We start from the raw sequence: 12,613 nt of genomic DNA, 5'->3' as shown, positions 1-12,613 counted from the left end.
TCAATCAGTATTGGCAGAGGGAGTAGTCACACCAGTGACATCACCCATCCTTGGTCTTTGCCCTTTTTCTCATTCAACAAAAGTGTGTTTTATTATTTCATCTACTACCAGATAATAAGCTCTTGGAGGGCAGAGACTGCACATCATTTATTATTCCCTATTTCCCAGTGCCTAGAACATTGTACTGCACATAGTAGGCAATTTAAAAATTTTGTTGAATGGATGAATGAACAAATGAAAGTAAAGAAGAGGTATGTATAGTATGTAAGAAAGGTGGAGAAATTACCTTTCTCTTCCAAGATTCTCAGGGACTGAGAAGCAACCAGACAACCCAACTTACATTACAATTCAATGAAATGTTCCTCATACAGTGTGCAATGCAGATTACACCACTATTGACGGCCACACACTCTGGGGTCTGCAGACAACCTTAGAGCTGTGAATAATTGGTCTGTTTTCTCAACCATGCCCGACAGCTAGCAGCTGTATTTCAGATTCTCCACAATGACTCGCAGAGTTCAACAATGCTGCCTTTGTGGCTCTTTCTGAGGGGACAGCTACCAACCGCAGGCTCTCTGTGCTGTCTGGTGGCTTCAGCTAGCTCACTCCAGCAGGCAAAGGTTAGACCAGCTGGCTCTGGTCTCTTTACCAAGATCATCATAGGCTTTGGCTCCCAGCTCAACGTGCTTTAGGCCAGACAGATGTGCTACTTCTGATGATTCTTAGAGACTCTCTCCCCAAAGGGAGCCATGAACACTTAGAGCCAGAAGGAGTTTTAAAGCTGTAGCATCTTCTTCCCCAGACACCCATTCTATAGATGAATAGCCTGAGGTTAAGCGAGAGGAATGAGTTTGCCTGAAGTCACACAGCTAGGAGGTGGGTCTCGGTGGAGGAAAGGAGGCTGGTTGAAGGGAAAGGGAGGGAGGGGAAGTTTGACTCCCAGTTCCATCCCCATCCCCACAGGATTATTTCCTGGCTGGCATCTGAACTACATAGACGTGAAGGACAACTCCCGGGATGAGACATTTCGCTTCCCATGTGAACGCTGGCTATCAAAGAGCGAGGAGGATAGACAGACAGTCCGAGACTTGCGCTGTGCCAACAACGAGATCCTGGAGGAGATGGAGGAGACTAGTAAGTCTAGAAGCTAGAGAAGCCCCAAGAAGAGCTGGGGAGTGGGGGGGGGAGTTCTTCAGTTTCCTTACTTCCATGTCTCAGAGCTTCCATTCATCCTTCCTGCCCCCACCACTCAGCACCCTAAGCAGCTGGTGCTATTACACTGTCCTCTTGATACCTAAAAATTCCAAATGCCACACTTTTCCTCTACCCTCATTACAACCAACCTACTCTCTGTGCTAACCCCTTCTGTGAAGTTCCAGCTGATTCATTAGATAAGTTAGCCCCCACAAAGGGGCTGCCTCCCAGGTAATATAGTTGCATTATCACAGGGGCCAACAATGACTCAACTCAAAGGCATTAATCCATAACGGTGGAAATTCAGATGCCATTCCGGGGAGAGAGATTGTAGAGGACAAGAGGGTTTCTACAGGTGCCCCTGAAATCATGTTCATGTAGAAAACCATGTTCTCTCTCTGAATGTGGGGGGAGGGGGTCCTGAGTTAGCCTTTGGGTAATGGTGCTAACCTAGGAGTTACTCTCCCAAGAGACCTTGAGACAGGCAGGAGGCATGTCACAAGTGGTTGAAATTTTCAGTGGTCAATGAGAGCATTCCTTGTAGACAGACCACAATCCAGGAGCATTCCTCCAATCCAACCTTACAGGAGTCCACTTACTGTATCTACAATCCTGTCTAAGGCTTTCTATCACCACCTGTCTAGAGCAGGAACTCACAGAAGTCAACAGGGGCCTTAAGTCATTGACGTGGACCCTGGAGGTGGCAGGTAAAGAGGCTCAAAGCTCTTTGGTTTAGAACAGGAAAGGAAAACAATTGTTAAGACTTATCCTTCAGCCTATCTTGGGATGGGTGGATAGGTTTAGATTTACAAGTCAGAAGTCAGAGATCATATTTCTGAGGCGGAAAAATCACTTGAGTTGCACCAACAAAGTGCCTTTGACTGCTCATGGTCATGAATCATGGAAATTAAACAAACGGCAAGAAAACACCATAGATCAGGCTAGTCTTCTCTCCAGGGGCTGAGCTAGGTTGTTTGGCATGAAACTATATCTGTTTTGTTTTCATGTCTGGGAGCTTCTGCCCTTCCTGTGGCAGGCAGTTGCTTCATAGGCTAGAACATTGGAACCGCAGGGAGTCTTAGAGATCATCTTGTCCACTTTACAGATGAGGAAACTGAGGCCTTGAGAGGACTTGTTTTAGGTCACACAGCTAGTAGTCTTAAGCAACTACTTCCCTGGCCAAGAGGAATTTTTTTTTTAATTTCTTCTTCCTTAGGCAGCATAACATAGAGGAAAGAGTTTTGGACTTGAGTCAGAAGGTCTGGGTTCTAGGTCTGGCTTGGTCATGAACTCACTAGTTGTATGACATGGGTCAGCTTATTCTCTGGATCAATTTATTCATCTATAAAAAGGGGATAAAAATCCTATCTCACAAGGTTATTGTGGGAATCAAAAGCAATCTTATATACAGGGCATATACAGCTTAAACTGTGCTTAAATATAGTTTAAAACTACACTAATTCCTTCATGAATATTGATGGAAAAATTCTAAATAAAATACTAGCAATGAGACTGTAGCAATAGATCACAAAGATCATCTACTATGACCAGGTGGGATTTATACTGGTTCAATATTAGGAAAACTATCAGCATAATTGATCATACCAATAACAATAACAACAGAAAGTGTATGATTATCTCAATATATACAGAAAAAGCTTTTGACAAAATACAATGCTCACTCCTATTAAAAACACTAGAAAGCATAGGAATAAATGGAATTTTCCTCAATATGATAAGTAATATTTATTTAAAACTATCAGCAAGCATTATCGGTAATGAGGAAGAGCCAGAAGCCTTCCCAGTAAGATCAGGGGTGAAGCAAAGATGCCCATTATCACCACTATTATTCAGTATTGTACTAGAAATGTTAGCTATAGCAATGAGAAGAAAAAGGAATAGAAGGAATTAGAATAGGCAATGAGGAAACAAAATGATCACTCTTTGCAGATGATACAATGGTATACTTAGAAAATCCTAGAGAATCAACTAAAAAGCTAGTTAAAATAATTAACAACTTTAACAAAGTTGTAGGATATAAAATAAATTCACATAAATCATCAGTATTTGTGTATATTAACAACAAAGCCCAGCAGCAAGATATAGAAAGAAAAATTCCATTTAAAATAACTATAGACAACATAAAGTACTTGGGAGTCTACCTGCCAAGATAAATCCAAGAACTACATGAACCCAAGTACAAAACACTTTTTCACATGCAAGAAAGTCAGATCTAAACCATTTTGTTGCTGTTGAATCATTTCAGTCATGTCCAACTCTCTGTGACGCCATTTAGGGATTTCTCGACAAAGATACTGGAATGGTTTGTCATTTCCTTCTCCAGTTCATTTTATAGATGAGGAAACTAAGGCAAACAGGGTTAAGTGACTTGTCCAGGGACAGACAACTAGTAGGTGTCTGAGGCCAGAAGATTTGAACTCATGAAGATGAGTCTTCCTGATTCCAAGCCCAGGGCTCTATTGGCTGTGCTACCTAGCTGCTCTGTGACGGATTACTTATTATTGTGATATAAGAAATGATGATCCAGATGCTTTCAGAAAAACCTGAGAAGACTTATACGAGCTGATGCAAAGTGAAGTGAGCAGATCCAGGAGAACACTGTACACAGTAACAGCAGTATTGTAGGATGATCAACTGTGAATGATTTAGCTATTCTCAACAATACAATGGTCCAAGACAATTCTAAAGGAGTTATAATGAAAAATGTTATCTAGCTCCAGAGAAAGAACTGATGGTGTCTGAACGCAGATCAAAGTATACTTTTTCTTTTACACTTTCTTTTTCTTTTATTTATTTTTTTGTCTGTGTTTTCTTTCACAACATGACTAATATGGAAATACATTTTTCATGACTGTACATGTATAACCTACATCAAATTGCTTACCTGCTCAAAGAGGGGGAAGGGATCCAGGAAGGGATTTGGAACTCAAATTTTTTAGAAGTGAATGTTCAAAATTGTTTTTATGTGTACTTAGGAAAAAAAATTTTTAACTGCACTAAGACTTTAGGGACCCCCTTGAAGAAAGTGCTTTGTTTCTACAAAGTGGAGAGAAATATCTGCTCTGGTTATTCACAGCAGTAGCAGCAGCATGCAGAGGAAAGTGTAAAAGATTTGGAACCAGGGACCTTGGTCAGATTCCCAGCTCTGCCCTTCACAAGCTGTGTGTCCTTAGGCCAATCACTGCCCTTCTGTGGGCTTCTGCATTGTCCTCTACAGAGTGAGAAGGCAGAACTAGATGATTTCTAAGGTTACATCCAGCAGTGACATTCAGTGATTCTATCATTCCTTCTGCTAACAGAATATGGACCTGGAGAATCGAGCTGTCTGGTTAAAAAAAAAAAAAGCTGATTCAGACCCCTTCTTGTATATTTCTGTGTGGGGATTAAAATTGTCCAACCTACAATAAAAGAGACTTGAGTCAGAGCTCTGAGACAATGGTACTTTATTAAAAGGTCCATGGTCCCCTCTAATGAAGTGAACCTCAGATCTTTCTCACAATCTGAGATGCCTCCTTCTTCCAAGAGCTTGTTTTAATAGGGTTTCCAAATATGCAAAAGAGGCATGGTGAAATACAGAATCTTGTTGATGATAGACCTTGCTCTTGAGGGCCAAAAATGACATCTCAATTGGGGGGGTGGATTCACAGATTGGGTGAAGCATGGGGCATCTCCACTGGCTAAGTGGTCATAAGATGGTCACTTGCTCATGTTGGACATGAGAGACAGAGGTCTGGAGATACAAAAATAAGTTGGGGGACTTTCCAGAGCATCAAGGGATCCCACCTGCACTGAGTTTGGACATGGAATTTGAGTAAAACAGGATGGAAATATCTTTGTCAGCATTCTCATGCTTATGCAAGTGAGCCTCATAACTTGGTAAACAAGCAATGAACGTTACATTAAAGTTTGAGGCCTACTATAAGTACCTATCTATCCCTATATGATTTATGTAGAATATTAAAATGATTAATACTGATTAGAATAGAATAGGGGTCCGAATGAATCATTTCTCACATCTGTTGGGGCCTTCCGCCCTCCACCTTCCTACCCACCCCTTTTTGTCTCTACTTACCCAGTTATCTTTCACATGAATGATGAATGGTCACAGAGGTGAAATATGGGACAGAGATTTAGGCTTATGTCAGTGAGACCCCTGGAAACACCTTCCCCAAACCCCCCATACCCTACCCCCCAGTGTCTTCCTCACACCTCCTCCAGGCAGGCCTCTCTACTGCAGTTGATCTCGGCTTGTCTCACTGATTACATGGTGAAGAAATCATTACAATAAACAGAATGGGAATTATTATTTAATTATCCCCTGAATCTTTAGGAGATACTGGTTCTTTCCATCATGGGTTCTATTTATAGCCTTTCAGCCCAGTAATTAACCTCAGCTTCCCCCTCACCGCCATGCTCCCCCCTCCTCAGAGGTGAGGAAGACGTCAAGGAAACACGGGCAGCTCAGCCAGATCCCCACTTAGGGGCAGCCGCCTCCTCTCTCCTAATGTGTGGCTTTTGTCCTCTATTGCAGCTTATGAGATCGTCATAGAAACCGGCGATTCAGATACCAGGGAGAATGCCTGGATCGTTCTGGAAGGAAAAAAGGACCGATCCAAAGAATTTCTCATTGAAAACAGCCCTAGGCACAGGGTGTTTAGAAAGTAGGGGAGGCCCATGGATGGGGGCATGAGAGGGGGAAAGAGGGAAGGGAGGGGAGGGTGAATGATAAGAAAAACAGACTTAAGAACAGCCAGGTGTCCTGCGGTCCTTTTGTCTTTAATGGGATGGAACATGGACAGGGGGGAGGGGAAAGAGAGGGGGGTGGCTTCCAATGTCTGGTTCTGGGACACAGATTAGCAAAGCATTTACTGATCTCTTCTGGGTGCCCAGCTCACTAGGCACTTTGGGAGATAAGAGAGAATAAAAAGGCATGATCTCTCCCCTCCAGGAGGTAAGCTTCATGGAGGTGAGAGGCAGGGTGGGGTAGGAGAGTGTTGGATTTAGAGCTCCAATGACCTGAGCTTAAATCCTGCCTCAACACTCACTAGCTACCATGGGCACTTAAGTTACTTCACTGCTCAGAGCCTCAGCATCTTCCTCTGTAAGATGGGCATGAGAATACCTGGATTAACTAACTCAGAGGGTTCTTGAGATGCTCAGATGAGATAAAAAGGTAAAGTGCTTTGCAGTCTTGAAAGCACTCATATCAGCATCAGTTAATTTTTATTTATTTTATATATTATATTATTATTTATTTTATTAAATAAATATTTAATTAATATTTATTTTACAAATTCCAAGAATTTGTCCAAAAAGCATTCTTTAATTGTGTTCCCTAACATAGTTCCTTATGCCTGAGGAATCATAGTACTTTTAAATCTAGATTTTCCCATGTTCTACTGCCAGATTAATCTTAAAAGCTGTTTAGGTAACATTCCATCACTATTTTTGTTTTAATGACTCCCTCTCCACTGCCCACAGGATAAAGCCCAGGTTCCTTATTCTATCATTCAATGCCCCACCACCTTTTGGCCCCAAGTTATATTTTTGATCTTTCCAACCTTCCATATTCCAACTCTCCAGTGAGGCTGGATTCTGTCCCAGTCCTATTGTCCATGTGCATCCCCATTTCTATGACTTGGTTCAACTTATTTCCCCCTGTCCCCTCCCTGCCATCCAAGTCCTACCTATCAGCCAAGGATACAATCTCACCTTCTTCACAGAGCCTCCCCCGAGCAGCCCAGCCTTCAGTGGTCTCTCCCTGGCCTCAATTCCTAGAAACACCTACTTCCTTTGCCAATCTTTCAGCCTTAGCATAGACAGCACTGTGTGGTTATTGAATTATTTCATGTGTGGTAGTTTTGGCTCCTCAACTAAAATGTAACACAAATGAGTACAGGGATTGTGTCTTACTCTTTCCATCCCCAAGTGCCCAATTTTAGTGTTTCACATATGGTAGACAATCAATAAATATTCTTTGGATGAATGGATAAATAAAATAGGCAAGAGAATGGATGGATGGATGGATGGATGGATGGATGGATGGATGGATGGATGGATGGATGGATGGATGGATGGATGAACTAAGTGTGGGAAAGCTCATTGAAGGTATGCTTTGTTTCTTACAGAGGCACCACTGACAAATTTGAATTTGACAGCATCTATGTGGGTGACATAGCTGCACTGTGTTTGTGGCACATGCCCAGAGAAGGGCAGAGGATGCCTCCCAGGGAGATCCTCTGGCATGTGAAGACCATCACCATCACAGAGTTGGGGTTCAATAATGTGTATGTAACCTCCTACCATGGCCAGACACCCAGGAAGGGTTGAGGTGGGATTTCCCAACTGGAAAGATATAGACTACTGAGGTGGTTTGTAATCTGCCTTGTTTGGCTGTGGGCAAAGGAGGGTTGGTATCATGGGTATAACCTTGGGATGTTGGGTGAAGGAAGAACCAGGTCATCTAGGGAGCATCCTTTGAGGGCACTGGGGAATAGGGAAGGCACTGAAGGGAAATACCAAAGAAATATACCAAAAGGAATCACAACCATTGAACATCAGAATTGGAACGGTTCTTAGGAGTTATTTTGTCCAGACTTCTACCCAGTGGCAGAAACCTTCCGACAGAATGTCATCAAGCCCTGCTTGAACATATCCAGCAGCAGGAAGCTCCTGGCCTCCAGCGGCAGTCTGTACCATTTTTGACCGCTCTGGTTGTTAGTGTTAACAGAATTTTAAACCGTAGTCTGGACCGGACTGGTCTCTAACCTGTGAATACACAGGGCTGTACAAAGCAAGCCAGAGACAGGAATGCCAAGAAACAAGCAGCAGGTTAATTAACTACTTTCAAAGTGAAGGAATGCTCTCCATGCTGGAGAGAAAGCACAGCTCATAGACATAAATCACAAGTGTGAAGGTGGGGGGAGAGGGGGGATGATGGATGAATTATGAAACACTCATTTTCAGGGCCCGAGGGGCTTCCCACGACAAGCCTAGGAGTGCAGGACAATACAAGTGTTCTGGAGTCCTGGGGGAACAGTATTGTTTCAAGTCCAGGGTGGTCATTACTTGGTGGGATGCAGGACCAGAGTTCTATGACAGGAACAGGTTCTACAGTCTTTCATTCACTTTACTTAAAGTACACAGGCACAGGAATGCAGTGATTGTGGGAGCATTGTCAAGGGTTTGATGGATCATTTCAAGCTGCATTGTGAGTCTCTGACTCCCAGGTCTGAGTCTGCAGAGAAAAAGGAAGCTCTGAGAAATCTAAATTATTAGTATATTCATTATACATATCATTTTGATTAATATGAAAATCATAATTCCTTTTGCATTAGAAATTCTTCTGTTTTACTGGATCAGTCTGTCTCCTTGGAACTTCCATCCTCTCTTCCTAGTTTTACCCTCTGGAACTACTGAAAACAAACTTGTCCCTTTTGCCACTTGAGAAAACCCTTCAGACAGATATTTGAAGAGTTATTATGTGCCCCCACTCCCAGTTTTCTCTTCTCCACCCTAAAAATCTTCCAAGCATTCTTCTCATTGCAGGGTTTCTAGACCCATCACTATCCTGGTCACTCTCCTCTTGATTCACATTCCATCTTGTTACTTTTCTTATTTAAATGTAGTGTCCAGAAGTGTTATCCTAATCCAGATACAGACTAAGCAGCACCCTCATTCTGGACACTATACCTTTGCTAATATAATCTTCTATTTAGATGATAAACTCCTTGAGAGCAGAGACTATCATAACTAACATTGTATCCATAGTGCTGTGCAAAAGAGAGGCACTTAAACATTTGATCTGAATTGAGTTAAAAGGTCAAGTTGGAGTAGACACATCATATTAAAATATATAGAGCTTTGCAGCCTGATGAAAGTTCTAAATGTTTCTACCAGAGCTACTGTTAAGCCAAGTCTCCCCCAACCTGCACTTGTGCCATTGATTTTTTAAACCAAAGTACAAGACTTTACATTTATTTTGATTATCTTTCTGCTGAAAGGCACCATAGTCATTAGATAGGTGGACTTGAAGCCAGGAAGATTTGGGTTCAATTACTTTCTCTGACACAGGATGGCAGGCTGCGTGATGCTGTCTAAGTCTTTAACTTCTCATGTTCTAGGCAAATTTCTAAGACTACTACTTGTAAAGAAAGTGCTGACTAGAACTTAGCACAATGCTTAGCACCAAATGGGTATGTCATAAATGTTTATTGACTGAATGATTGATTGACTTGCATTAATATAGTGAGTTTCCTCATCCAGGAGTTCCTGATGTCAATAAAATCACAGATCTAGTCCCCATCCCTAACTTTCTACTCTACACAAATGGACTTAAGCAGTTGTTGTTGCATATTTGTTATTAGTTTTAGCACATCTTTCCAGCCTATTGAGATCTTTAGGCTTTGAGTTCTGGCTGTTAGCATTATTAGCTCTCTCTCCCGACAATATGTCATCCCATAAAGTCGACAAGAATGCTATTTATGCTTTCATCCAAATTGATGATAAAAACATAAATAGATAGCACCCTTTCACAGGCCACTGGAGCCCTCTCTACAAATTGACATTCATCCACTAATAATACACAATTCACTCTCTAAGTGGTTCAGACCAACTCTGAATCCACCTAATTCTACTCTCATATAACTCACACCTCTTCATCTCATCCACAAAGCTACAGTGGGAGACTTTGTCACATGCCTCACTGAAATCAAGAGCACTAGATTTGGAATCAGGAGAGGCCTGGCTTCAACTCCTACCTCAGATACTTACAAGCTGTGTGACATTAGACAACTCATTTAACCATTCTGAGCCTTGGTTTCCTCATCTATTAAAAGGGGATAATAGTCTCTACCTCACAGGATTGTTATGAGGATAAAATAAAAGAATATCTGTAAAGTGATTTCAAAACCTTAAATCTATATAAATATCAGCCTCTATTATCCTTATATTCAATAATACTATTTCTCATCTGCCAGTTTAATTCAATTCAATTAATACTGATTTGAGTTCCTACTACACAAAACCACTGTCTTAGGCACAATCTAGTAATTCAATTAAAAAGCCAAGGGAGCTTTGTTTGGCAATGACTTTTTCTTCTATGGGAACTAAGTTGTCTTCTGATTTTTTTCTGTTTAATAATCTCCTCTAGAATTTTACTCAGGATGAAATTCACCAGCCCAGTTTCCCAAAATTGACCTTCCTCGCCTTTTTGAAAATTGATATGGCATTTGCCCATTCCTATTCCCCTGACGCCTCCCTCCTGTTTTCTACAGTTCCTCAAAACTCATGTAGAGTACTCCTGTGATCACACCTACACCTTCCTCCTGTATTATGGGACAAAATTCATCTAAATGAGCTAACCTCCCTGAGATCTGAACTCATTTATGAAGCGCTCTCTTAATCACTCTTTATCTATCTTGATAATAATGACACTGGACATTTATGGTGCTTTAAAGTTTACAAAGCCCTTTACAGAGGCAGCATAGTTTAATGGATTGAGGGTCACTATAGAAGTCCAGCCTATTTGGGTTCAAGGCCCCTGCCAGAGGATACTGTCTGTGTGACCTTAAGCAAGTCATTTTACCTCTGAGCACCTCAGGCAACCGTTTAAAGACTGTTCCTTGTCAATCTATATCGGTAAAGGGCATTTTCCTCACTGGGGAGCTTCAGGTCTGGACTCTGGTCCCCACCAAGAAGCACCTAAAATCCATTAGATTAGGAAAGTATTTCTTATATGCCAAGAGCTGTGCTAAACCTAGGTATACAAATTCAAGCAAGAAAAAAGATAGTCTCTGTCTTCAAAGAGCTTACATTCTAATAGGGAAGATAGCCCATAAAAGGGAGCTGGAAGCTGGGAGAGGCAGGCACCCACTGGTTAAGGTGGGAAAAAAGCTCAGGGTGGAGCCCAATGAGAAGCAAGTAAGGGGGCATGAGCGACTCCTCCAATGGATGTCAGGATGGAACTCAACAACTGGAGAGGAAGCCACAGGAACATTATCTCATTGGAGCCTCACAACAATCCTGTGAAGTATTATTAACTTCATTTTACAGATGAAGAAACTGAGGGCCAGAAAGTTTAAGTAACTTATTTGTGGTCACACAGCAAGTAAATATCAGGGGAGGGATTTGAACCCGTCTTCCTAACCCCAAGTCTAGAAATCTTACCACAACTGAGCATTGCCTTTCAATTAAGGAATTTGCACTGCCTTATTCCTGTACCTTGGGCTTCAATTCAATTCATAGATTTAGAGGCTTAAGGGACCTTAGGAATCATCTAGTCTGACTCCATCATTTTATGGGGGAGAAACCTTGGGAAGAGAGTGATTGGGACCTATTCAAGGTCACACATAGTTAGCCCTTTCTACCATTTTATATCACACTGCTCTCAACTTCCTCTTAACTAAAACAATAGCCCCAGTGTTTTCTACTTGACTCAGACTGCACCTGGAGGATTAAGTCCAAGTCTGAGAGTCTCCTAAGGAGGATAAGCTGGAAATTGTCCAGAGGAAGGTGACCAGGCTAGTTAGAGGCCTGGAACCCACGCTAACATAAGGAATGGTTGTACTGCTGTTTAAGAACCATATCCTACCTTAGTAAGAACAGCTGCTCACTTGTATGTTCAAGCTAAAAGTACTACACTGTGCTGGGCCAGAACTTGCAGAGAACATTTGGCACAATGGCCCTGTGGTTCAGGAAGACCACCCCCACACACCTCCCGATGGCAGGAGTGCTGACATGGGTGTGTAGGATGTGTTGACCAAGAACAGTGAGCTCTGTGGGTCAAATCCTAGGAACAGGACTGGGAAGGACATCCCATCAAACCTAAGGCCATGGCTCTATAGATCCATAAGGAGGACTGGAAAGAGCAGGGCACCAAAAGGAAGACCACTTCCTGGCTATTCCTAATTCCTAGCGTGGGAAGCAAATATCTTAACTTTGCCAGAAGACAGGGGGGATAAGGTAATAGAGGCATATCCCTGCCCATGTATAAACCAGAAGAATTTACTTTTAACTCTCCATGAAATTAGGGCCATGAGTTAGTAAGTAGTGGACAGACATCTGGACTACAAAGGAAAGGCTCCCCAGATATGCTCTCCCACCCCAAATATCATGGGCAGGGGAAGTGGTTGGCCCAAGTTTGGTAGCTTGAATTTGTCTGTTTTGATTAGGGGAACATAAAGAAGTCTACTCAATAAAAATCACTGGGCAGAATAGGTACCAATCCAGGGGTCAGAAACAGTCCAATATACTATTAAAGAAGTGAGTCAATTACAGCATTGCTCCTAGCTCTGACTTCTGGGTCAAGCAAAAGTAAATCTTTCACATGACAGCTCTGTAGATAGATAGATAGATAGATAGATAGATAGATAGATAGATAGATAGATAGATAGATAGA

General features: G+C 42.0%; 1 protein-coding gene across 2 annotated transcripts in view; it reads left to right on the top strand.

Annotated features, from left to right (window-relative positions):
- LOXHD1 (lipoxygenase homology domains 1) overlaps positions 1 to 12,613 on the top strand; it is a 272,249-nt gene that overhangs the window by 253,465 nt on the left and 6,171 nt on the right. For both annotated transcript variants that reach the window (XM_027869011.1, XM_027869010.1), the window contains 3 exons: positions 964 to 1,134; positions 5,747 to 5,876; positions 7,344 to 7,502. In XM_027869011.1, the coding sequence (XP_027724812.1) occupies positions 964 to 1,134; positions 5,747 to 5,876; positions 7,344 to 7,502 (460 nt within the window). The remainder of the gene's footprint in view (positions 1 to 963; positions 1,135 to 5,746; positions 5,877 to 7,343; positions 7,503 to 12,613) is intronic.

Source organism: Vombatus ursinus, unplaced genomic scaffold (genome assembly GCF_900497805.2).
Source record: "Vombatus ursinus unplaced genomic scaffold, bare-nosed wombat genome assembly UNPS02014791.1, whole genome shotgun sequence".
Classification (NCBI taxonomy): domain Eukaryota; kingdom Metazoa; phylum Chordata; class Mammalia; order Diprotodontia; family Vombatidae; genus Vombatus; species Vombatus ursinus.
Note: the sequence above shows the minus strand (reverse complement) of the source record. Positions and strands in the feature narration are given on the sequence as shown.